The sequence below is a fragment of the Pomacea canaliculata genome, linkage group LG2, assembly GCF_003073045.1.
Source record: "Pomacea canaliculata isolate SZHN2017 linkage group LG2, ASM307304v1, whole genome shotgun sequence".
Taxonomy (NCBI): Eukaryota; Metazoa; Mollusca; class Gastropoda; order Architaenioglossa; family Ampullariidae; genus Pomacea; species Pomacea canaliculata.
In genome coordinates, this window is record NC_037591.1 from 22,662,342 (window position 1) to 22,688,935 (window position 26,594).

Sequence of the window (26,594 nt, forward strand, 5' to 3'; positions counted from 1 at the left end):
TTCCACCCTCTTGTACACCTGACACTGAACTCGTGGCCTAAAGAAACACTGCGAAGACAGAGTGTCACGAATATAGAGACCTGTCGACGCAAACAAGCTGAACTCACAACTTGTCACTTGATACCGCCTGTTATATTAGGACACTTTGCTGGGCCTGCACGACTCTTCCGTATGCGAGGGCGAGTGTGTCTACATGTGCACTTCATCATAGCATCAGGGGGCTCTCCCACTCTCATTGTTTTCTCTTTTCCTTCTTCATCAAAAGGAGGACTGTCCTTCAGACAGCAGACGACAAGGACCTCACTGTGGCCATGACGCTGACAGGGATGTCTCTGGTGGCCATAGTCGTTGTTGTGACCTCCTTGCTGGGTGCGTACTGCAAAAATAACTCTTTTATCATAGCTTTTTTCTAAGGTGGTTTTTCTCTTCTTGTAACCAATGTTTTCAAAGAAATTAGCGTAACGTCGTATCTTCCTCAATGTTTAACCGAATACCACTGAATACCACAAAATACGATGCTGACAAAATAATATTATTACTAATTATATGTAAATTCTTCTAGAGCACACGCATCTATATATATATAAGCCATAGAAATAGAATGCATATTAATAAGCCAGTGCATGTGCGTATATGTGTGAATAAATTCCAAGTTTTAAATAAAATATATGATGGTAAACAGATCCGGTTAGAAGAGTGCGTTATATAATAATAATATATGACAAATAAAATGTCTTACTAAACCAGAATATTCAGAGCGATCACTTGTATGATTTATTTACAGGGTTTTATTTGAGTATTGCCCGTTTAGAAACCCACTTTGTGTCTGATATCCTGTTTAAATTATTTTTAAATACCAAACATAGGTTAGCATGTACTCTGATTAAGGATGTTAAAAGTGCTCTAGAGGGAATGAATACAAGTAGAACATGTATTCAATTAGGGGACAAGATAAAGGGCGATGTAATGATGGGGAGCTGACAGTCTGTAACAACCAAAACGAGTTTGACACACAGAATCACGCTAGTTAAGGAAGAGGAGGAGATAGTGAGAAAGCTCATCCATATCTTTACAAGATCTTGGTCTCGCACATTGATATTTGATAACAATACGAAAGTGGCGAGACAGGCCATCAATATCTGCTCAGAGCTGTCAGGACAAGAAGGCAAATAACAACGCTATATAACCCCCTCCCTCCACACCTCTGTCCTCGTATAAACATCATCCTGAACAGCAGAAAGAGGTCAACAACACAGACACGACAGTCCGTAAGTGCTTACGTTGTAGAGGCTACAACCAATGGGAGAGCTGAGACCGTATGGTAGTGAGGTGGATGTGTGAATATATGTGACCTCACGAGTTTGACGAGTATATATACATAGAGAGAGATTTATGGCCTTCGTTCGCAGGGCTGGGTACTCCGGTTTCCTCCCCACCCTCCTTCCATAGTGTGAAACCGCCGCAAGGTGGAAGTACTTTTCTGCTAAACAAACAATAACAACAACATTTATGACTTTCTTTGTCAGGAGCAGAGCAAGCGATGGTTGCGAAAATTTTTCAGAAAGTGAGTGCTCCGCCCCATTTGTATTCCTCCTAAAGACCTTCTTGAACCAACAATAAACCGACAATAAAATTCTTTCTTGAAAAGAATGCCAAGACCATTGTAAATTTTTTCGTCGACAACAGATTCAGCTCAGAGAAACAAAACAGGAAAAAAAAAAACAAAAAAAAACCACTCACAAACCCTATTACTCCAGAGTACATTTCACTCCCGATTGTAATTCATTCAGCTCTTGTTTACCTTGAAGGTGAAGTAAGCCACACGAGCTTTCTGAAAAACGTTGTTCAGTAGTGACAGCTCCTTGCTGTAAAAGGTTTTTGAAACGATCATTGTGTCTTGTTACTCGATAAGATCGTTGTTGTTTATTGCTTACTGATACGTAATTTGACATGTTGCATGCCACAGAATCAGTATTTGTTCCTGTTCGTCACAGAACCCTTGTTACATTTGATATACTGCTAGAAAAGTTTTGGCATTCTGCTTGTTCTAGAACTGTCCTGATATGTGACATTCTGCTTGCTGTACAACCATGGTGGCATGGTGCTTGGAATCAGGGCCGTGCTTAGGGGCAGGCGGACGAGGCATCTGCCTAGGGCCCCGCGCTTTTGATTGATATGGTAACTAGGCATATGAAAGTGTTACAAATAAATTAATCGTAGGCTTATGTTGTAATGTGTATGCAGCGTGCTGTCAATGATAAAAGACAAGATATCCCTGAGGAAAAAAGGGACTTTAGATCCCAACTAAAACCGTGTGATCGTGGCGTGAGGGCCCCGCACATGCCCTTTGCCTCGGGCCCCGCGGGGGCTAAGAACGGGCCTGCTTGGAATGGTACCTTCAAATGGAATGGTCCATAAATAAATTTACCAATGGCCCGTTTGCCTTTGTGAAAATATTGCCTTATATACTTTTTGCCTCAAGATACGCGTTTGTTATAATTCTTCCTTTCCCATATGCAATATGTATATTTTAATAATTAAAAATATATACATACAAACATCAGATATAAACTTAGATTACATGCTAAGACTTCCTGTACAGGACCTACTTCGCACAAATCCAAGCAAACATAAAAAGTAAACAAAGTGCGTTACCAAATTTTCCTTTCAGTTGATTCCAACGAGAGAAAACAATGTAGATCTACTAAAATCCTGTTCATTTCCTCACTTGGCGACGATCTGCATACGGCTTACAAAAGAGTCTCATTTAAAGATATAAAATGTAGAAATGGGGATAGGTACCATTCAAGGATATAAAATATGAGAATGAGGAGTGTTCGTCTTGTGGAGTGCAAGGGCAATGGACGAGTACAGTCACCTATGGTCACTCCTTCGATCCCGTGTAGCGAAGCAGGCGATGTCAAGTCTTGTCAACAGACGGTTTCAAACAGTCAGTGAAGTTTAGCAACAACAGTTGTTATGTAACGCCCTAAGAGGCCTAGCCTGTTTGGACGCATTCCTTCACAGGAAGTATATCTTCTCCGTCACACCATCCTTTTAAATCATGCTACTCACGGTGGATTATTTATCTTCTCTTCATTTCAGGTGGCGGCACACCGCTATTAAGGATTGCAGAAGTGAGGCTGAAAAGTATTTAATGCCTTTTCTTGGTAGTCTAGTTAGCAGACTTGGAAAAGAACAGTAGAAAGTGAGGCAAAGGACATCGAAACCATTGGACCCACCTGAAGGGGGGCTGTCCAAAAACTAGTTAAAACTCGGTAGTCTAGTTTAAGATCAAGTCATAAGTCAGAAGAAGAGCTCCATGGGATGAAAAAGCTCACCCAACAGCTGCCATGATGCACAGATTGAAAAAATGAATGTCAGAGTACAGTGTTGGTGTTGCAGGTTATTATAATATACACAAATAACGTGAAATGGTACATAATTCAATTTTTCCTGTGGACGCATAATAGTTATAAAGCAAGAAACAAAAAATTATCTTGTCAAGTGGCACCTCCCGTAATTGCGGTATGACTTGGCTTTGAAATTAACAGAGCAAAGAATTTATCGAGCCGGATGAACTATAGATTCTTCTCGAACGAGGTCAGCTAGGCTAAGTAACCACAGATTCGTCCTATCCTACCGTCCGATCCTATCTCTGGACCAGTGGTCTAGCTATGCGGTACTTAACTATACACATAAGGTAAAGTGAGGATTTTTTTCGGAGCAAAGGTCGAAACATACCTCTGAGGTTCCCTACCTTGAGTGACATTTATTAGCAACAGCTCTTACTCCTCGCCCTAAGAAGCCGAGCATGTCTGGACGCATTTCTTCACAAGAACTATATCTTACGAACTGGAAATCTGTGACCTAGGTAACCATGATTAACATTTGTCTTTATTTGTGGTCACAGCATAATCATTTCTCTTCCACCTTCACCTCATAGATTCGGTTGCCTTTTATCCAGGTGAGAATTGCGATGTGGACGAGTTAAACATTTCTGAAGCTGCACCTTTTCCTTCATTAAGTTTCAGCCAGCAGAAACTAGACTAGCCTGTGAATAATAATTTGTTGCAAGAGCCAGGCCGTTCGGAGGACAAAACCTCCTGACCACTCGAATTGTTTGCAGCAACTGAGAAGACATGTAGAAAACGAGGCCGGCTAGAGGGTAAACGGCTTGACTAAACTCACGCTGAAGCTCGGAGTTTGCGAGGTGAATTGAAATGAGACTTTCGACGACCTTCCTTCCCTTCCTGTGGTACTCGGATTCTCGCTCGTTTTTCTCTTTCTTCACTCTCATCTCTATCTGGGTTTTATGTTCTTTCTTCTTTGTCGCTCAAGGACGTTTTCCGGTTGCGCAGCTTAAAGCATTTGTCACCAAGGTAGTGAAGATCTTGTCAAGCTCTACTTTTTGAAATGTGTACAGAAACACAAGCCGCCATCAGACGAGATGCTCAGTCTGGAGCGCCACCAGCAGACTGCCATCTTTAGAATGCGTACTGGACACTCTTTTCATAATCACTGAAACACTTGGTCTGACTAGCACGGCCTCTGGAACTCAGTCGTTCAGTCATTCGTCCCTTGAATGGTTCACATCATGCGTTCACGACCATCATCATCACCATCATCATCATCAATCATCACCATCATCATCCATTACAGCAGACATACTGAAAGATATTTCTCAGATGACATTTACTAATAAACAAACAGTAAACAAGTGACCTGAGCCATCTGCCATCGCCAACTTACTCCCACCCTAAACAAGAAGAAAGAATAAAAAGAACAGAATGTGATCAAGGCTGGTGCTAGTTCGTACCAACACCTTTTCATTGCCTCTGTTGCCTCTCCAGATCTTTACAGAAGGGTGTATTCTGCTTTCACGGGCGTCGCCAGATCCTTTTCGTGATGAGCTGAATACAACTCTGTTACATTTTGTTATATTCCATCCCAGGGACATGTGTGTATGCATAATGAAAATAAAATTCCTCGAAACACTCGAAGGAAAGAGAGGGGGTGGGGGGATTCCTCGTCCAGGATGCGCGATGTTTACAGTCAAATGATTGCGACAACGACGGAGAAGTTAAGAGGTCCATCCGGTTAAGCACATCCGGTTTTCACGCATGTAGTAGGACAGGTGTGAAAGAGAAGACAAATCACCTCGGGCAGTGTCATCGTGGTCTTGCATCCATCGTGCTTTCCTGTAAAGTGTCGCCACTACAGTTGTTACCTGGCGAGCCGCGCGCGGACCCGTGATAATCGTCCGAACAGGGTGGCCACCACGTGACATGATTACGACTCGGCGGATAGTTCCCGTTAACAAACAACTATTTGTTCTAATCGTGCTAGCTGCAGTGAAAGGTCTGCTAGAGTGCAAAGTTAAAAAAAAAATAAAAATACCCAAGGTCAGGAACAACTACGCAGACATAAATTAAGTCCGGTCTAAACTATCCCCTTGAGTGTATCTAGGTACATTCGTGACATCAGGAGCTGCTACTTTTTTTCTAGGGTGGGAACTCAAGAACAGGAGGTCGTCAGTGATTTGAAAAGCGAAATGACACGAGCTTAGTGCTAAATGGAGGCAAGGTTAGTTGTAAATCCACAGGCTGAAACTACACGGGATGATAGCATGAAGGGAAAGAAGGCAAGAAAAAAAAACCAAACAAACGCTCAAATCACGTGTCCTCTTCAACATGACAGTCGCAAAGTATATCGGTTGCACGTGCGGAGACCAGACGACTGTCACAGGTTTCACGAGGCACATTACATATTGTATATTGCATATTGCAAGCAGATCAACGAGTGGCGAGGTTATGACACGGCGACAAACAGCAACCGTTCATGTAGGTCTTCATTTTTTGCAAGTCGTCAGGTGCAAACAGTTCGTCTTATCACGCGGTCATCGAGATAACAAACTTGGATTTTTCACGCTTAGGCTTCTTTGTCTGCGTGTAGTTTATTTTGCAAAAAAGCTGTCGAGTTCGAGGAAATAATCAGGGCTCCAGTCTCTTGAATTATTACACTTCAGTTGGTAATAACGAGTCTCACGTGCAACATGCAAGGTCAAGTTAGGACACGGAGTGAAGATCGAGCTCTAGGTGTTGCAGACGAATTTTGTGGAAACAATGTTAACACCAGGAGATACTAATTATCAATACTAGTAAGAAAAACGGTCGGAGAAGTCATAGCAGAAAAAAAGACTGTGAAATTTGTTTTGTATCCGCCTCTTTGTAAAGATGGTGGTCACGTGGAGATTGTCACACACAATTCTGTAAACACAGTTCCTTGTAGGAACAACACACTGTAAGCAGTATCGCAAACACATTATAAACAGACCCAGTACATCGCTGGGTACTTGCTGGGTGCATAACACTGAGAATTTTTCTCATTTCTTTTATTTGGTGCCTTTTAGCCAGATAATTTTTACCTATGAGCAATAAACGATGTCAAAGAAATATATCATTAATAGCATTATGACATATACATGATGTTCTTCAGACTCATGAGGTACGTAAAATATACTAAATGATAAACAAGCAAAGAGACATTTATGTGATGAGAAAACTACACAATAATAAAGTACTTTTCCAAGGAAATGAATAAATAACTTCACTTTCAAAATTTATTATTCGTTAATTGATTAAATTTAATGGAATTGAGGCGATACACAGAATATAATAGAAAAAGCTTTGTAATAAGTGTCAGTAATGGATAGGCCACAGAAACATAATGAAATTGGTAGAGGACTGATGCAAAGTATTTTGTTAAAATGGTTGTAAAGATAAACCCATCTTAAGCAGACTGCCTGGCGCTAATCACACCTCGAGCCGCGCCGTGCGTGTGGGCCCAGCCATTGCCAGCAAGTCTTGAGTCCCGTCCCACCCACACGACAAACTTTTCTGTTTAAAGCCTGAATTCTCGCCAGGTGTCGCACGTAGCGTTTACGCATTTTTTCAGATGTTTGCGTTTCCTTCACTGAACACATGTTTCGTTCCTCCTCAGGCAAGGTGAAAGGTCAGATATCCGTGACCCAGGATGAACTCGACCGCTGGGCGGAGGACCTGGACGTGCGGTGGGCAGTGGTGACCAACACCAGGGAGGTGGAGAGGTTCCAGGCCAGTCTGACCCTCACGAACCGCGGGTCACTGGCGCTGAGTTACGGCAACTGGTCCTTGTACCTGTACTCCGTCTACACCATGGAACCGGAGCACCTGCAAAGAACCGGGATGTCATACAAGCTGCCAGGACAAGGGCTGCAACTGACTTTCGTCCAAGGAATGCTGTATAAAATTACCCCGACTCCTGATTTCCGACCTCTACTTGCTGGTGGCAAACGAGTACTGCGGCTGAGGGTGAGCAGATAATAACCGTCAATGAAAATGAGCGCCGATAGAGATGTTTATTTAAACTACGTCACAGTTGTACTTTAGGATGATTGCAGATGTAAGACCAAATAAACAAATCTCATCTTCGTTTCCGTGTTTCAGATGAAGTTCTGGAGTGTGGCCCGGACTGATCTTTTCCCCAACTGGTTCTTGACGGGTCCCGCGGGCACAGAGCCCCGGATACTGCGCAGCACGCAGGGCGACGACCTCGACTTCGTGGCCCCCTTCGCCGACCTCAGCCAGCAGAAGCGATACGACTTTGATGCATACGCGGCACGCACGGCACAGGAACGTTACGACCGCAACTTCGTCCCCTTCCCCGGGGATGCCTCCGAGGTGCGGGTGGTGCCCAGGCCTCACCAGTTGTCGCTCCTGGGTGGCGCTGTGCAGCTGACGCAGTCGTGGCGCATTTATGACGCTTCCCTCAACGGACAACTGGCCAACGAGGTGGCTTATCTACAAGGTACTGGGGTAGTGAAGGGATAGTGTGAGAGGATTATGGTTCAATGACTTTGTTTGGGACAAAAGACGGATCTGGATTTGAATTTTAAAAACCCTTCCTGACTTCTTGAACGTTATTTAACAGCATCACACACCTGTCTAGTCATTCAGTTTGTCACAGCGACTCTAGACTAAGGAAGTAAGAAAGAAAGAGCGACATCCGGGTCACCCACAGTAGACATCACAACACGGTCAAAAGATGTGCGAGGAAACGCACAATGAAATAACAGCTTATAACTTGTGCATTGTTGCAGGAAAACTGTCCGATCTCTCCATCGTGAACACCTCATCAGAGCCTGTCACCCACGTGATCAAACTCAGTACAGGAACTGTCGCCTTTGACGGAAATTCTTCTACCATCATCTCGGACAGCGACGACAGCTACGTTCTGCGCGTGAACAGCGCCAACAGCTCCATAGACATCACAGGCAAGGGGGCCAGCGGCGTGTTCTACGGGATACAGACGTTGCTGGCCCTGCTGCGCGACACGAGGACGGTGCCTGCAGTACTCGTGCGAGACGCACCGCGCTTCCGGTTCCGGGGTCTATTTTTAGACCTGTCACGCAACTTCCGTACGGCAGAGGAGATCGAGCGGGTGATGGAGGCGATGGTTGTGTACAAGCTGAACAAACTGCACCTGCACCTTGCCGACGACGAGGGCTGGCGTATCCAGATCGACGGCCTGCCGGAACTGACGAGTGTGAGTGTTGTCACGCATGCGCCCACACATCCCTTGCTGCTATGTCTGTACCAAACATTTATTAAGGATTCTGTGCTTGTTCCAAATGACAACAAGCGGAAGGCAGTTCATAGAAAAAGAATGTGTTGCAGGTGGGTGCGCAGCGCTGTTACGACCTGCAGGAAGTCACGTGCCTTCTGCCGCAGCTGGGCTCCGGCCCCTATTCAAACAACTCCGGGTCCGGGTACCTGTCTCGTAAAGAGTACCAGCGCCTCCTGGCGACAGCAAATCGGCTGCACATCGAGGTCATACCGGAAATTGAGATGCCAGGACATGCACGTGCGGCCATCAAAGCAATGGAGGCACGCTACAGGTATACACCATGTAATTGTTCTGTTGGATCAGGTTTTGTAGCTCAAGTCACTGAATCCACTCTGACGACCATTCATGACGAAAAAGAAGAAAAATTTTTTTTTACAGTGTCCTTGTAAATACTAAAAGTCAAATTTGACTAACTTTCGCACATCGTTTGCTTATTTGAAACAGTATAACTCACTCATATCAAGTTTTTTTCCCGATCCAGAGTTCTCATATCTATCAATCACTTCCAACTTTCGTTTTGTAAGGACCGTGTTTGTTGTGTCATTGCGACCATGTTGTGTGGTGTCATTGAGTGAAGCGAGTATAGTCACAATGTCCCCGCGACTTTGGAGGTACTTTACGACCCCCAGACAGTCCCAGACCTCAAGTTGACATCCAGGATTTGAACAGCACACCTGTCACTTCGCGGGTCGTGCCATGCAAGTGTTACAGTCACACCAACACATCGTCTCACTTTATAGGCATGGGTGACTTGAGGCACATACAAACTGTGCACCTGCACAGGGCCGCCAAACCCTAGAGCTCCCCCCACCCCTGGTTAGGTCAATGATGTTGTCATTGCAGGTGACCTGGCACCGTCAGGTAGACTGCTACTCTCATGTTGTTGTGGTGTTGCAGACGACTTCTGTCAGAGAACGCAACGAACGCTGATTATTATCGGCTCATTGAAGAGGGAGACCCTTCTGTCTACACCTCACCTCAGGCTTTCGACGACAATGCTATCAACGTCTGCAGGAACAGCACATATCAGTTCATCAGCAAGGTAGGAGGTCAGAGGGAGGGCAGAAGTTATAGGAGGCTCAGCGGAGGGCAGAGGTTATAGTGTGCTTCGTGCATTCGTGAGGTAAACATTATACACACACGCAAGTGCACATGAACTCACGTATAGATTAGTTACATACATTAGTTCACACACACCTGTACACGACCACCCGCAAATCTCACTTTGATTCCTTACCTATACAAGACGACCCTGGTGACTCAGACGTTCAGTGGTTCAAATCTCGTCTCGGCACTCTGTTCTTTTCTCCATGTGGTACCCATTTATTTTCTTCTCCGTGATAGTTATAAACATCCATCCTCACGCACGCAGGTGCGCACTCTCTTGTGCATCCATCTGCTACCAAGTGCACTAGAGTGAAAGACCACAGGCTGCCAATTGTCCTTTGCAAACAGGTGGTAGAGGAAATCCAGAAACTGCATGAACCGATCCAGCCCCTGAAGGAGTTCCATTATGGGGGCGACGAAGTGGGGCGGGGAGCTTGGGTCAACTCTTCTCTCTGCCAGCAGCTTCAGATGAGCGACTCCATGGCCAACCACAGTCTGAAGCAGTATTTCTTTAAGGTCAGAGTTCACGTGTCATAGGTAAATACGGACATAGGTAAATTGTAAAATGTTTTGATGTAAAGATGAATGTAGCCTCTGTTGTTATTATCAGAGAAGACAAAATCGGAATGAAATATAAGTGATTAATCCATCGTGTTCGTTGTAACAGTAGAGTATAGCCTAACAATAATTTAAAAACAACAATGGGTTTTGTCCGATGACGTGGTGTACACCAGTTTGCCATGTGACCAGCATGAGACAATTTTATTGGCTGCAGCGCGTGGCCAGCATCACACACAGGCTGGGACTGGCGGTGGGCGGATGGGAGGACGGCCTCATGTTACAAGGGAACGAACCATTTGACAGGTTGGCGACTATCTTTTTTCATCTGCTCTAAAATATTCTCCCCCGTCACACACACAAACACACACACACACACGCACGCACAGATAGAGCAGACAAATATTTGTACTTCTGTAATGTGAATGCCAGAAACCACAATTATTTTTATTACAACCACTTGTGCCAATCTCAATATTTTCAAATCGACGAGAACAGGAAATCTTCGAATTCTGTGCTTCTGATGTTCAGATTATTTTTCTGATTGTTCTTTCTTGAAGACGAGATGTTTTCAAATATTTTCATCGCATTGTAATTATGTAGGTGTTTATAATTACTCTAGGAATTGACAGTTACTAAATACATTTAAAGCTACTATAGATATAATTATGACATGTGTCTACCCATCTTGCGAGAGATTAATTCTTGAACAGATCCATGGCTGAGAACCCTGAGGTGTACGCAAATGTTTGGGACAACGTATGGGAGTGGGGGACAAGCTCACGGACCTACACACTCGCCAACAAGAATTTCTTGGTGAGCTGACACTGGAGTAGTCACTAGTCTGTTACTTCTGTGCTTTTGAAGATTGCGTATTGTCGTTGAGTTTAGCCAAGATGGTCTGTCAGTGAGTGTGACCGCAATGTATGAAAACAACTTTTGAAACAGATGGACTGCACCGCGAGGAACATACTGCTTGACCATGTTCTGTCTGTGTGTGTGTGCGCGTGCAGATTACTACCCATATAAAAGATTACTACTCATTCTGAAGATGACAGAAATGTTCCTACAGGTGATCATGTCTCACGCAACTCACTTGTACTTCGACCACCCGTCTGAGCCTCACCCCGAAGAACGCGGGTATTACTGGGCCACTCGCTTCACCGACACCCAGAAGGTGTTCGGCTTCATGCCGATGTCATACTACGACAACATCGAGGAGACTAATGCTGGTCTGCCTCTGTCCAGAGCTGATGTTTGTGGCGATAAGGACGAGAACTGCCCTCGTCTGCTCAAACCGCAAAACATTGTCGGTGAGTAGCATTCAACCGTCTACTGCACCAAAAATATTCAGTGATGATATTTATGATGATGAAAATGCACAAAACTGCAAATAGTGAAGCTGTATATCTTTTGTAAGACACCTACCTGTGTCCTCGCCAGGTATGCAAGGCAACCTGTGGGCGGAGGCGGTGCGCACCTCTGAGCAGGCGGAGGGTCAACTCTTCCCCCGGGTGTTGGCGCTGGCCGAGCGGTCCTGGCACCAGGCTGCTTGGGAGACTGAGACTAACGTGACACTGCGTCTCGCCGCCAGGAGGGCCGACTGGTACTCCTTCGCTCGCGCTGTTGGCCACAGGGAGTTGCCCCGCCTGGACAAGATGGGAATACGTTACCGCGTGCCGCCACTTGGCGCCAAGTACGACAACCAGCAGCTAAAGTCACACCCCACCCCTAAATCGATTAAATCAAATAATTGAGGGAAATAGTTCAGTCGATCGTCAGATCGACTGAACTATTTCCCTCAATTATTTGATTTAATCGCTTGTTGTGAGAAGTCATGGGTAGGGGGAGGTATGGGGATAATCGTCCACCCATCTCAGATTAAATTTTAGCGGCAAATGATGCCATTGGCTACAGAACAGCGTGGGTCTTATTTTCAACAAATTTAACAAATTTAAACAAATTCACTTGGTATACTTTGCAGTGTAGCTGACTATCTTGCCCGATTTTGTTTCAGGGTGGACAGACAGCGCCTGTTTGTGGCGACCACCTTTCCAGGTCTTGCTGTCGAGTACCAAAAGGACGGAAGCGACATCTGGGTGGAAGCAGATGGAACAGAGAGAATTAAAGACGAAGAACGTTTGCGGCTGAGAACCAGGTGAGGAAACTACAAAGAGTAAAGAGTTCCCAAGAAATATTTTGGCAATTCCGTGATGGTTCTCTCACGCGTGTGTCTTGAATAATAACATAATCCAATGAACACCACCATGATATTCTCTGGCTTAGTGACCAAAGACAGAAAAAAAAAGAAGAAAATATTCTGGTTCATAGAAAACACACCAATACTTTGAACTGAAATTTTAAAAAGTTGTTTCATCTCAATAATTCATTATTTTTAATTCACAGATCAAGCGATGGACAGCGTTATAGCCGAGTGGTGGAGTTCTTCCCTGGTAAGAGTTCTTTCCCCTGTAAAAGTCTTCAAGCTGCTTACGGCCCTTGGTGTTACCTACCGTTATATTATTGTATGTCTGAAAGGTGGTTCCGTCCCCAGTGAAGGTTACGAGTCTGTGCTTTACTCACTGTCACGATGACAGGTGCTGTCATCAAGGTTGACAGGTGCTGTCGTCAAGGTTGACAGGTGCTGTCGTCAAGGTTGACAGGTGCTGTCATCAAGGTTGACAGGTGCTGTCGTCAAGGTTGACAGGTGCTGTCATTGTCACGGACCGTCCGCAGACATGCGCATTCTTTCCACAAACCAAAATATCCTGATCGTTTAGGGTGGCGTACCACTTAGAGGGCACAAATAATTATTCAAATCAAATCAAAGTAAATGAAACAAAGGCAAAATCCACCACTCATAGATTACTCCTTCATTCGCCAACACAAGATGTATTACAATATGTTATCATTCATCCCACGTAATATTAAACGGTACAATAAAATCGACTCTCTTAAATTATTGTCACTTGATGAAAGAACCCAATGTTCGCTCCCGATGATATAAATCAACCTCTTATTTTAAAGTCTTTGAGACCCTCCCAAGTCCTGTATTTCCAATTAATCCACTGATCTTCTTTCCACGAAGTCTATTTATGATTGAAAATAAATGGTTTTTCACAGTACCCACAGTTTATAAGCAGACGTCTCGATCTTGCGCATGCGGCCGTCTCCTAGATGTTTGGCCGGATGATGTTAGATTCGCTGAAGGCCGGGAGGAAACCTTTCCTCCACCGGCGCTTACTCTCAGGCTGTGAAGAGCTGCCCTTCCAGGCGACAGATGGAAGTCGGTGCCCCAGTCTTGCACCAAGTTTTCTGTTCTTTTCTCGCTGATACCAGTGTTTAGTTTCTTGACCCGCCAAGAAACTGGGATGCCCCAAGCCACAGAGCTCCCCCACGGTGCGAACACGGACTACAGTGACTCACGACCTGTGAAGTACATCCACCTGTAGTTTACCCACGGTATTATTCCCGTAATACTTTTTCCGCTGTCGCAGCAGTTGCGAGAAAGTCCCGAGAAAAAATCCACCAGCTCCAACTTTTGTTTCGCCGTCTGCTCTCTGCTTTCCGTTATTTTCTCTAACGTTATTTTTCTCAATCTTTTACGTCACCTTATTTTGACGTCCAGTTTGCGTCATTTGCTCAAGGGCAAACAACTTCCAGCCCACTACGCTAAATCAGATCTACCACGGTTGTCGATCTTCCCTCCTAACCCCTCTACTAAATACTTATCCGTTACATTCCTCCCTCCTGAAAAAAAAGAATGAAAAAAATCAATTTAAGAATTTTTTCTTCTTTCACTTCTACGGGATAAATTGGTCCCACTCCACCAGGATAGATTGTCAGCGAGAAGATTCTCTGTTCCCTTAATCGTCTCAACTGAAAACTGAAAACTCTTGAAGAGCTAGCATCCATTGAAATAAGCCTTTTGTGGTTTAAAAGGCTGTTCCTTTGATAGTTTCTACAAAAACTGGAATCCTTGTAATGCTAATGTCCGTCTTTTCTCTATCTCACTCGACTTCTGGTGTCTCATGCCCAGATACACCTTTTTAGTTTTTCTCTCGTCATCGTATATTTTGTTTGAGTTCTCTTATCAGTTTTGTCAGTCGTTCCACACTTTGTTAGTCTCAGTATTTGCCATTTCCAGAGATTTCTCTTGTGTTACAGTATTCTCACGTTCTTTCTTCATGCTTTCTTTATGTTCCTTGAAGAATTTGATTTCTGCTAAGGCTTCTGTAGGTCATCGGACTGTTTCTTATGACCTAATTCAAGTTCGTGAACTTTTTCTTCAAAGTCCCAACTGTGACCCACTGTTGTTTACACATTTCATCTCTTTCTTTTCGCCAAACCTCTGTCTCAGCCTTAAGCCGAATAATTCTTTGTCCGGTCACTGATTTCTCTCTGCAATCTGCGTTCACGATGTTCTGTATTTTCTTTAAAGTTCTGTAAACTTGTTGCACGGCTTTGATTTCATCACTGAGGTCGTTGATTTTGTGGTTCAGTTTCTTCATGAACCTCTGAAGAGTTGATTCTCTCTGAGCTACTTGCATTTCTTCTTGTGACATAAGCTGGTTCTTCCTTCTCAGTATGAATTTATTGGGTCCTAAATATTGAGCTCTCTGGTAGAGACAGTTCCGGGCAATGTGACCAAAACGTCCACAATTGTAGCATTGCCTCCGGGAAGTCCTAGTGTGTTAGCGCACACTCTGGCAATATGTCCGAATCCCTTACATGCGTAACATTTGATCTTCTACTGAAATTTGGAGACCTGTTCTCTGGTGTATACCGATCTCTTGGGGAACAATCGTGACACCGTGTGCTGTCGTCACGCGGCCCATTCTTACGAGGTGATCGCGGGCCCTCACCTGCACCCTGGCTCACAGCGGCGAACTCCTGACCGTCATCTTGTTCGGCCTCAGCTTCTCTTTCGTTAGCTGCCCTTTCAGCTTCAGCTTCTCTTGATAATCTTTCTGCTTGTAGCCTAAGTCTTTCTAACTCAAACTCCTTTCTCTCTCTCTTTCCTTTCTTCTCTTTCCTTTTCTCTTGCTGCCCATTCTCTCTCTTGTTCTCGTCGAACCTCTCAAGACACTGTTCGACGTATTGTTCCAGGGCACTGTTAGTATAACCAGTTCCTCACCCTGGGCTATGAAGCTATCTATATCCGGGAATTTCATGTCTCCAAGAACAATTTAAAGAAATGTACCCTACGATGGCAAAACACGAGTAGTCAAAATAATCCACCAGATACCAAATAATAACTTTGTACAATATTTGTAAACCACTCGCCTAGTACCGCCTCACCCTAAAGCGATCACGTCGGGGTCACCAAGATGTCAGGACCGTCCGCAGACATGCGCATTCTTTCCACAAACCAAAATATCCTGATCGCTTTAGGGTGGGCGTACCCACTTAGAGGCACAAATAATTATTCAAATCAAATACAAAGTCAAATGAAACAAAGGCAAAATCCACACTCATAGATTCACTCCTTCATTCGCCACACAAGATGTATTACCAATATGTTATCATTCATCCCACGTAATATTAAAGGTAACAATAAAATCGACTCTCCTAAATTATTGTCACTGATGAAGAACCCAATGTTCGCTCCCGATGAAACATCAACCTCTTATTTTAAAGTCTTTGAGACCCTCCCAAGTCCTCTATTCCAATAATCCCACTGATCTTCTTTCCACGAAGTCTATTTATGATTGAAAATAAATGGTTTTTCACAGTACCCACAGTTTATAAGCAGACGTCTCGATCTTGCGCATGCGGCCGTCTCCTAGATGTTTGGCCGGATGATGTTAGATTCGCTGAAGGCCGGGAGGAAACCTTTCCTCCACCGGCGCTTACTCTCAGGCTGTGAAGAGCTGCCCCTTCCAGGCGACAGATGGAAGTCGGTGCCCAGTCTTGCACCAAGTTTTCTGTTCTTTTCTCGCTGATACCAGTGTTTAGTTTCTTGACCCCGCCAAGAAACTGGGATGCCCAAGCCACAGAGCTCCCCCACGGTGCGAACACGGACTACAGTGACTCACGACCTGTGAAGTACATCCACCTGTAGTTTACCCACGGTATTACTTCCCGTAATACTTTTTCCGCTGTCGCAGCAGTTGCGAGAAAGTCCCGAGAAAAATCCACCAGCTCCAACTTTTGTTTCGCCGTCTGCTCTCTGCTTTCCGTTATTTTCTCTAACGTTATTTTTCTCAATCTTTTACGTCACCTTATTTTGACGTCCCAGTTTGCGTCATTTGCTCAAGGGCAAACAACTTCCAGCCCACTACGCTAAATCAGATCTACCACGGTTGTCGATCTTCCCTCCTAACCCCCTCTACTAAATACTTATCCGTTACAGTCATCAAGGTTGACAGGTGCTGTCGTCAAGGTTGACAGGTGCTGTTGTGTTGAGTGGTGGTGAGATATGTCTGTATGTGTGTTCGTCTGCGTGAGTGCTCATATCCAATTGTCAAGAACATTTTTTGCATGTCTTCCAGTTCCAAGGCTGCCTGCCACATCCCAGAAAACGCTGGAGTACATCGGCTCGTCTCTCAACGTCCACTTCGAGGTGGTGGACAACTACCAGACCTACGGCACCGACTTCTACGTGGCCAAGATCACCCTCAACAACACCGGCGCCACCCCGATCCCCGCCAGCAACTGGGCCTTGTACTTTCCCAGCGTGCAGTGGGTTCAGGACACACAGGTGATGCTGCAGGGCCGGGACTTTGTGCTGCAAGAGTACAAGATGGCGGTGTCGCACGTGCAAGGCTACCTGTTCCGCCTGGCGCCTGTCCCCGGCTTTGTCCCCCTGGGAGGCGGCGAGTCCAGGGACATTGTTTTTAAGTGAGCATCTTCTCGAGATGTGTGTGTGTGTGTGCGTGCGTATTTATGCACGGGTATTTTTTGTTTCTGTCTGCACATATTTTTACTAGTCCTTTATTAGTCTCTGCATGTCTGCAGTCGTTCTACACCTAAGATAATTTTTTAATTTTTTGTTTCTCTTCTTTAAGATGATTACATCCTTCCTAATGAACCTTTTATTCATATGTACAAAAAAGACTTAGACAAATTTACTCAGATGACACAAATGATGATATACGAAGCCTTGATTACAATGTAATGGTCAACCCGTTACTGCCACCCGCTTTACATTCCTCTGCCCACAGAATCCAGTACTGGAGCGTGTCGAAGTACGAGCAGTTTCCCAACTACTTCGTAGCTGCTGATGGAGCCAACGGTGAGTGACCAGTCCATGCACAATTCCGACATCGAAACTTGAAGAAAGAAGTGCCAACAAAATCGCCATTCATCGATACTGAATTTATTCTCATTTTTGGTTGTTTTATAATTTATAAACAGGAGAGTCAGCAAAGTAGATTGCTATTTATAATCAGCTTTATTTAAAGAAGGGCAAGACAATTACTCGACACCTGGACAGTGGTTGTTTGTGAGCAGGGGTGACGATCAACAACACAGCATCCGAGTCCCTGGACTTCGTCGCCGACTTCAGGCGCGTGAACCAATGGAAACGCGATGCTGCAGATCGCTTTGACCCCTGGACCCCTGGCGCGCGCTACGACCGGGAGGCGGACACCCACGACCTGGGAACCTCGCCCTTGCCCTACCTCCCGACACCTCTCCAGTTCCAAATGGACCGCGACAAACGAATAGCACTGGATTCCGAGTGGGTGATCGCAGCATCGTCCCAGCTAGCCGACATCGCCACTTACTTGAAAGGCAAGTGTCAACACAAGTGTTGAGAGAGAGAGAGAGTGTGAGAGAGAGAGAGAACCTTAGCATGCACAGATCGACTCAAATCGTGTTTTTCCTCCTCAGATTACCTGAACGGAACCGGAAGGACTGTCCTGACCGTGCAGACGCCGCCCAAGAAGCAGTACATCAGCCTGGAGCTGGGACCAGTGGATGTGGCCGGCTCTGAAGCCTACTCTCTGACGGTCAGCCCAGATGAACAAACCGTTAAAATCGTCGGCAAGAATTCAAGCGGTGATTACTTCCTTTTGTCGTAGAAAAAAACCCTTAAAACGGTGTTAGTTTGGTCAATGATCTCTGAAACTTCTCAACGCTGGTTTAGTGTTTGATGGTAAAATTAATTCAGAGGGTAGTCACACAACGACAAAGCTACAACCACCTTTAATTTTTTTTTTTTTGAAATGGTAAACAGTACTCTTCGTGTTTAAAATATTCAAACCGAGATGTTAAAATTTTGTCCCCTTGAATAGTTCCTCACGCTGGCTAGCAGCGGTTGACCTTTGAACTCCAGGTAACCAGATTCGCGCAGCACCTTTACCTGCCGCTCAATGTCTGTGCACGTGCTGCTGACTGCAGGTGTCCTGTACGGCGTCCAGAGCCTCATAAACATGATGCTGCAAAGCGACGACGGCGCCACCCTGTTCAGCCTGTCAGCACTAGACGCACCCAGGTTTGCCTATCGAGGAATGTACCTGGACGTGGCGCGCAACTTCCATTCCAAGGCCGGCGTGCTGAAGCTGTTGGAGGCGATGGGTCTGTACAAACTCAACAAACTGCATCTTCACCTGTCTGATGACGAGGGCTGGCGACTTCAGATTCCGGGTCTTGAAGAGCTAACACAGGTGAGTGAACTCTGCTACTGCTTCGTTGGGGAGATTTCGTTAGATTTATCATACTATGATTAAAAAATTAATTGCAGCGTGAATAAAGAACATAATTTGAAGCATAAATAATATGTTCAAAATATTTGTGAATCTTTGCACATATTTAATACGGGTGGACCTACACAAATCACAAGTTTATGTGGATTCGCTGCAGGTAGGAAGTACCCGCTGTTACGATCCTTCAGAAGAAATTTGCCTGACACCAGTGCTGGGCTCAGGACCAACGACTCCAAACTCCGGCACTGGCTTCTACACCGAGGACGACTACAAGGAGATCCTTGCCTTCGCCGCAGTGCGTCACATCGAGGTCATCCCCGAGTTCGACATGCCGGGTCACGCGCACGCCGCCATCAAGGCCATGCAGCTACGACGTCGACTGCGCTGGGAGGCCGGTGACGTCAACGCCAGCCAGTTCTCGCTGGACGAGGCCGGCGATCAGTCGCTGTACTCCTCCATCCAGATGTTCGACGACAACGCCGTCAACCCCTGCCTCGACAGCACCTTCGCCTTCATCGCCCACGTCATGGAGGAGGTCAAACGCATGCACAACGGGGTCAACCCTCTGCGGACTTATCACTTCGGGGGTGACGAGGTTGCTGCAGGTATCGGACAACGAAGTTTCTTTGCTGATGTCATCTAATTACTGTTGTCTCTTGTCACGTGTTGTCATCTGTTTAATGGCGAATGTTGTAAACCGTCCGCAGAAAGCTCAGTTTGACGAGAGAGTGTGATTTTGTTATTGAAGATCGCTCTCGCTATAGTTTTTGCATGCTCAGCAATTACTAATTGCAATTACTAATTACTCTCTTCATGGCACCTGCCACATATTCCATTCTGTCTACAACCCTCTGCCTACTGCTTAAGACCTCAACATGCACGCTGCCCCCAGGTGCGTGGCAGAAGTCGGACGCCTGCGAGCCGTTGGTCCAGAAGGGGGACAACCTGAAGCACGTCTTCAACACGCGAGTGGCGAGAATCGCGGCGAGCTTAGGACTGCACGTGCAAGCCTGGGAGGATGGACTGATGAACGGTACCACGCCCTTTCCCCTGGAGGACATGGCCACCGAGCAGGTCTTCGTCAACGCCTGGGACAACGTGTGGGAGTGGGGCAGTGCTGCCAGAGCCTACACGCTGGCCAACCTCGGCTACAAGGTACCCCCGGGCAGTGACGTAGATACAATGTATCTCCAGTGACGTAGATTACAAAGTATCTCGAGACAGTGATGTCACTGCCTCACGACATTTCTTGCACGAGCGTCACACAGGACTGACGTGTGTCGCTCCGCCATGTTCGCGCTGACGACCAAATCGCTCTTTAGAATAAGTCGCAAACCGGACATTCAAATATTTAAATTTCCCAATTCACACAATTTTTTTCTGAAATGTCGTCCTCTGTAACCAGGTGATCATGAGCCAGGCCACTCACCTGTACTTTGACCACCCTCAAGAACCTTCACCCGAGGAGCGGGGCTTCTACTGGGCCACCCGGTACACGGACACGAAGAAGGCCTTCTACTTCCAGCCAGACAACCTGTGGGCCAACGTGGACATCACTCGCTTCGGCGAGCCGCTCACCCTGTCCACCGTGTGTGGCGACAACAACGTGGGCTGCCCCAGTCTGCTCAAGCGTGAAAATGTTGTCGGTGAGAGTTGTTTGTGTTTGAAGTCAAACCTGGCCAGGTGCGTCTGTGACCTTTGGGGGATTTCTTCTATTGTCTGAATGATGTTGTGATGGCGACTCATCCCTAAAATGTCGACTTTTGTTACAATTGATGGGACAAAAAAAGAAAACAAATGTTGTTTATGTCTTAGTTCATGTTTGTGTAAAGATGGCAACATCCACAAAACGTGTTCCCAGGTATGCAAGGCCACCTGTGGTCCGAGACGGTGCGCACGATACCACAGATGCAGTACATGATCTTCCCGCGACTGCTGGCCCTGGCCGAGAGGGCCTGGCACCGGGCCCAGTGGGAGGAGGCAGGACAGGGGCACCTCAAACAGGGCAACTGGATCCAGTTCGCCAATGCCCTGGGGCACGCACACCTGGGGGTCCTAGACCGCCTTGGCATAGCTTACAGAGTTCCTCCGCCTGGAGCGAAGTGAGTACTGGCGAGGGTCGTATGCTAGTTAGGCGTTTCCCTGGAGATTTGTGACGTCACAAACTTGACTTTTTTTCTGTGAACGGTCGTGTCTGACGAAAACGTAGATGATTTATCTGCTATGACTTGAGAACAACAGCAGCCTGTACCAGGCTCAGTCCAGTCACTTGGAAAAACATTTGCTCCCTGCTAGACCTTGAAGAACTTTCCGTTTCTCTCCCCTAAATGTTTGGCAGTAAAATTGTCTTTTTTTTGTCATTAGGTCGGTTAACAGCGAGTTAAAGACGAACACACAGTTCCCAGGACTGAAGGTGGAGTACAAGACTGATGGTAGTGAGTGGGTGGTGTTCAACAGCGACAGCACCGTCCTGAAGGACGGACAAACAGTCTGGTTGAGAACCAGGTAGGCAAGTGACACGTGTACTTGTGATTAGGTCAGTGAGTGTCCTGGTGATACAAGCCATTCACTCCTCCCTGTGTGTGTGTTTGAGAGAGTGAGTGAGAAAAAAAATATAGAGAAAGAGATTGCTGATGAAGACACCAAGTGCACTTAATCATTTTACAATTAAAAGTTTAATTATTTTGTCATCACATCTTTAGTAATAATTCCTCTTTTTTTTTGATGATTTTTGAGAAATGTTTGTCGTGCATGATTTAATCAACATTTACCTGACAAACATGATTGCCTTGTGCTCGTCTTTTTCAGGTCAGCGAGTGGCAGTCGCTACAGCGCACCTGTGGAAGTGCAGGTGCATTTCTCTGTTGTGACCTCGGGGTCACCCGGGGGTCAGCGGCCTCTGTACACGTGGATAAACTGTCTCTCGCTATGTGCGATCCTACTTCTCTGTCAGATGCTCGTGAGCTAATGGAAACACCTGGTCACGTGTAGAGCTTCCTAGAACTTCCTTTAAACAGACTTAATGTCTCTTGGATCTGAAAAGTCATTTTGCACTCAGAAAAAACATTCTTATTAATTTGTAAAATAATTGTTTATATTTTTTTCGAAAAATAATGACTTCGTATTAGACATGGACGTGCCTGTATATCAGTTTTCTAGAACCTTCGTTGTGGCAAGCCTATTCAGAGAACAAAATAAGTGTTCCCTTATGGCTTAAGGTGTACTTGAGATTCCATCTTTAATTTTAAAACTGTGTATAAATAATTTAAGTAGCGATCTCTCTGTGCTCATGTAATTACGAACTGCATTTACAAAATTTAATAGAAGGGTCATCAAAGTCACGTGCTTCAAAGAACCAATGGGAATGGAAGAGGAAAATCCATGTTGAAGTATCCATAGTCTATGTGGTGTAGTGGTATGAAACTGAGTGGTTCATTGTATCTAGGGTACGCCAGTGCCTACCCCTCTCTTTTGGCCACGTTTTACCTCCCATGAAAATGCAGGAAGTCACGTGATGGGTGAGCAAGGAGGGGGGTCGAGTTATCCCAGTCCCAGGCCGGGGAAACCTTCAGCCACAAAGCTTTGACTCCTTCGTGGAGTGTGGCAACCCCCAGGGTACGATGCCCAGGAAAGTTTACCCCAGGTCGCCTCTGAGAAGGAGAAAGGCGATAATAATGTGTGATAGCAAGTTCTCATGTTGATTTTAGTCTTCTGTCGTTGTTGGTCTTTATAGTTTATCGTGATGTTATATTTTTGTTATGCCTATAGAACTCACCATGATATTAAACACAAAAATACAATGTTGTGGAGGTGTTGATGATCGTGAGCTTGCAGGGGAGTGTGGTTGACGTTGAGGATCATTTGATCTTTCATCCAAGATTACAAATTTGTGATACTGCCTATTAAAATATGCTTAATTTACATCACAGGAAGCAAACAATAATTTGAATCACATCATTGAAAACATTCACAGACTCACCTCAACATGTTTTCAGCGGATCAGGACAAGACATTCCAACAAGTCGGGTCAGGACCAAAAACCGTCTCCTACCCGGTCAAGTGGGAGATTACTTCACAGGATGAACACAAAAATGTAACAAGAATGACTACTGGACTTTAGACTAAACCTGTACGGGTAGAAACCCTCGACAACACCATCATATCACAGAAAAATTGGTCTTCAGACGCGCGCATCAACGTAAAAATGTTAAACAACACCTACGTACTCACACACCAACCGTCCGTCACCCACCCGTTTCCTCCTTCTTTCGATGTCAAAAAAAAAAAAAAAAAAAAAAGCTTATTCTCTCGTATATATGAAACACACACAGAGCTGAGCAGTAAGATGTGGTAGGTTATTTTGTAATCAATATTTCTATCATAATTACCTTTGTTTGTAATGTTTAATAGCAGACATTTGTTTCATACTTTTATTTGTCTTTTATAACATTAGCAGAGAATCAATCACATTTTTCCGTCTTGATGGGAACAACTACATAATTTTTGTCATTAAGTTTTTACAGACAGTATTATTCCTCCCGCCCTATTACATACACATATATATTTTTTGTGCAGAATATATTTTTCTTCAGAAATCTCTGATTTCTTAATTTTTTGAGCTGCCATGAATATTCCAGAAAATCAGTAGTGCTCGCGATATATTTCAAGCTCGACTCGTGTAATTAAACTGAGTCAAAACAGCTGCAAATGTTCTCTAAGGTATCTCTCTCTCTCTTTCTCACTTACTCTCTGTGTCTGAAAGTTTTTCTTTTGTTAAGAAACCAGGACTTTAATGAGTATTCTATACATACACTTGATGAGAAGGAGACTCTCATACTTGAATGGTGCATGCTTGGAGGCTGGTCGGATGGTGGTTTTGCCTCTTTGTTTCTCCTCTCTTTGGTTTCATTTGTCTAAAATCGAATGAAATGTTCGGTAGTTATGTGAATCTTGGGGTAGCAAACAATTTTGTTTAATAGTATGAAGCTAACGGACCAGAACAATCATGTGAGACGTCAGCAAGTCCGTTGAATGACGGTGGATTAATGTTTAGTTTCATTCTTAGGATAAGATTGTCCCCCGGTGACACACACACACAGAGGGGTTTGCACAATGAACTCATACACAAGACGACACACATGTTAGCTTCCTCCTGAATTTTTTTTCCACAGAAACGGTTATTTGGAACACACTCGGCGGTCATTTGTCCTTCAGCCAGTGATGTCGGTCTCTCACACTGACTCCACATCTCAGGGAACGACCCATGAACTTGTCGACCTTTCGGTAAACCAAAGCGAGGTCAGTCCTCCGACCTTTGTCCTGGAAGACGTTGCCGACGTCATGTGGAAGGCCGGGAGGCCATTGGTTCTGCTGCTGGGCACCTGCGGCAACCTCATGACCCTGCTCACCGTGCGGCACCTCAAGGGAGGCGAGTCGACCTTCTACGTGTACTTCTCCGCCCTGGCGGTGTCGGACCTGGTGTTGCTGTACGGGAGGGTCTTGCCTACCTGGATCTTCCGCCAGTTCGGCTTCTACCTGGAGGAGCATCACGACCTTCTGTGCAAATTTCTGAGCTTCTTAACGCAGTCGACACCGCTGATGTCATCATGGTTGCTGGTGGCGATGACGCTGCAGCGAGCAGCATCCGTGGTGTGGCCGCATCGCGTGAACGTGACTTGCACGCCGAGGATGACGCGATCGGTCGTCTGCGTGGTGGGCCTCGTGGCTGTGGTGATGAGCTCTCATCTCCTGTTTGGCATGGGCGTGCAGAACCTCAACGGCAGACGCTTCTGCATGGCCGGGGACCCAGCTTACTCTCACTTTTACTATTTCGTGTGGTCCTTCATGTCGCTGGTCCTCGTCGCCTTCTTGCCGTCGTCCATCTTGTTCATAAGCAACAGCCTGCTGGCTTGGAAGGTCGGCAGCGCCGTGCGCCTCGCGGGCAACAAGCTGAGGTCATGTGACGAGAAACAGAGACGTCAGCGCGAGCAGACAGTGACGTCAATCACCGTCACAGTCATGGCCGTGTCCGTTGCTTACTTCTTCATGGTCCTCCCTCTCAGCATCTACACCTTGGTGTACAACAACTTCCTAGTGGAAAGGACAGCCAACGACAGAGCCTTCAGGGCCCTGCATCGATTCTTGTGGTCCTTGGTATCCCTGACGGTCGATTCCTACAGTGCCCTGAATTTTTACCTGTACTGCATTACCGGAAGTAGATTTAGGAAACAGTTCGTGAGCATAATTACTGGTCGGTGGTGTAAGTGGCTTCACGGAAATAAACGTTCGGAAATAAACTTCAGGATGGAAACGAGACAGTCCGATATGGAAACAGAATAGCGAAAAGCAGAAATGTATTATTTGAGTTTTGGATGTCACGTGACTTTGTGAACAATTATTTAGCGCGGTGTTTATTGTTGTTTTTGATTTTTAGCGAGTTTCTACTTCTGGGTCAATGATTTTTTTAAATTTTATCAATAACCTACATCTAATTAGTGGAGATTTTCGAGCAGTTATCTTTATAATACCTCATAATAATTTTTTTGGTCTTTTGACAGCTAATTATCAGCGACAGTGTTGTCTACTCGCTGTCAAACGCAAAAGTCATCCGTTATTCGCTTGATCGTTGATGTGGGAAGTGAACATTCTGCAGAAAAATTCTTTTGCAGAATCATTGATTGGAAATATGTCGCTTCGAAACTGGAGGTCGGTGGATTCACATTCTGTCAGGTGATGTCAGGCTGCTCTGGGGTCGTATTCATGGACATCTACAATTTGTCCATGATTAAAACTGTCCCAATGTGGGTATGACACCAACTGGTTAACCCAATAGGGGAAACGAACTCCTGATTCATGAGCCACTGAGAACGTCTGCAAAGTTTTGTTTCGTTTCTTAGAGTCGGATACTCAGATTATAAATAAAATAAATATGGAGTTTTACCCGCAGTTAACTGATTTTCTCACCTCAGGTAGGATAACAGGCTGCGTAGACTTGCTTCATGAATACGAGGTCATATTTGAATCGGTCCCGCTTCACTGAAATTCCTTTCAGGGGTATTTCTGATTAGTCCCACATTTTTCAGTATTTTACGGTGATTGTAAATAAGTCATATTCTTTAGTACCTTACAATGAGTTACAGTGATGTTTCTAAATGAGTCTAACTTTACTCAGGCGGGTAGAGGAGCGGATGGCTGAGTGGTTCGAGTGCTGGTGTCAGACTGAGAGGTGCACCGTCTCTTTACTCGTGTAGCTCAGCCCATTCTCCCCAGTCCACCCAGCTGGCAGGAATGGGTATCTGACTGTAGAGGAGATGGGCAAAGCAAAACTCACACGAAGCTAGCTCCGAAAAAATTGACGATCTGAAATCGGTCATGGGACGACCTCTACTTAGTGATGTTGCGATAATATATTGTGTTGGAAACAGCTTCTGTTCTTTTTCTTAAGTAACGAAGCGAATTTAATTAATTCATGATTTAAAAACTACTGAAAAGAGCGTGAACACTGGAAGAGGCTAAAGATTGTAATTTGGTAAGTTTCTTTTTCATTGATTCTAGTATTCTACTTTTGATAGTGTTTTTTGTTAGCTTTCGGTAGAGTTCTGGCCAGTAGAC

General features: G+C 45.2%; 2 protein-coding genes across 3 annotated transcripts; both read left to right on the top strand.

Annotated features, from left to right (window-relative positions):
- Positions 1-22,786, top strand: LOC112557083 (beta-hexosaminidase-like). Of its 2 annotated transcripts, XM_025226710.1 has the most exons (24): positions 10-369; positions 7,003-7,352; positions 7,488-7,848; positions 8,141-8,586; positions 8,718-8,938; positions 9,565-9,709; positions 10,123-10,290; positions 10,550-10,638; positions 11,046-11,148; positions 11,405-11,645; positions 11,776-12,028; positions 12,350-12,490; positions 12,739-12,785; positions 16,827-17,175; positions 17,499-17,569; positions 17,788-18,069; positions 18,169-18,336; positions 18,679-18,944; positions 19,141-19,588; positions 19,876-20,138; positions 20,389-20,629; positions 20,845-21,085; positions 21,348-21,488; positions 21,792-22,786. In XM_025226710.1, exons 1-24 carry the CDS (start codon positions 312-314, stop codon positions 21,949-21,951), a joined length of 5,253 nt encoding a protein of 1,750 aa, XP_025082495.1. In that variant the 5' UTR covers positions 10-311; the 3' UTR covers positions 21,952-22,786. The 2 variants fall into 2 exon arrangements, with proteins under 2 accessions (XP_025082497.1, XP_025082495.1); XM_025226712.1 differs by lacking the exons at positions 20,845-21,085; positions 21,348-21,488; positions 21,792-22,786 and having other exon boundaries at positions 1-369; positions 19,851-20,138; positions 20,389-20,558.
- A 1,417-nt stretch (positions 22,787-24,203) lies between these two features.
- LOC112555254 (growth hormone secretagogue receptor type 1-like) lies at positions 24,204-25,612 on the top strand. The gene is made up of 2 exons (XM_025223573.1): positions 24,204-25,136; positions 25,541-25,612. The coding sequence occupies exons 1-2, from the start codon at positions 24,204-24,206 to the stop codon at positions 25,610-25,612; spliced, it is 1,005 nt and encodes a 334-aa protein (XP_025079358.1).
- Positions 25,613-26,594: the final 982 nt, after the last annotated feature.

Bases quoted from the DNA above. Each gene is read 5' to 3' on its own strand.
- LOC112555254 (XM_025223573.1), top strand. From the start codon at position 24,204: ATGTCGGTCTCTCACACTGACTCCACATCTCAGGGAACGACCCATGAA. The intron at 25,137-25,540 runs GTATCCCTGACG...GTCTTTTGACAG, and splicing joins ATCGATTCTTGTGGTCCTTG to CTAATTATCAGCGACAGTGT.
- LOC112557083 (XM_025226710.1), top strand. From the start codon at position 312: ATGACGCTGACAGGGATGTCTCTGGTGGCCATAGTCGTTGTTGTGACC. The intron at 17,176-17,498 runs GTGAGCATCTTC...CTCTGCCCACAG, and splicing joins TCCAGGGACATTGTTTTTAA to AATCCAGTACTGGAGCGTGT. The intron at 21,086-21,347 runs GTGAGTACTGGC...TTTTGTCATTAG, and splicing joins GTTCCTCCGCCTGGAGCGAA to GTCGGTTAACAGCGAGTTAA.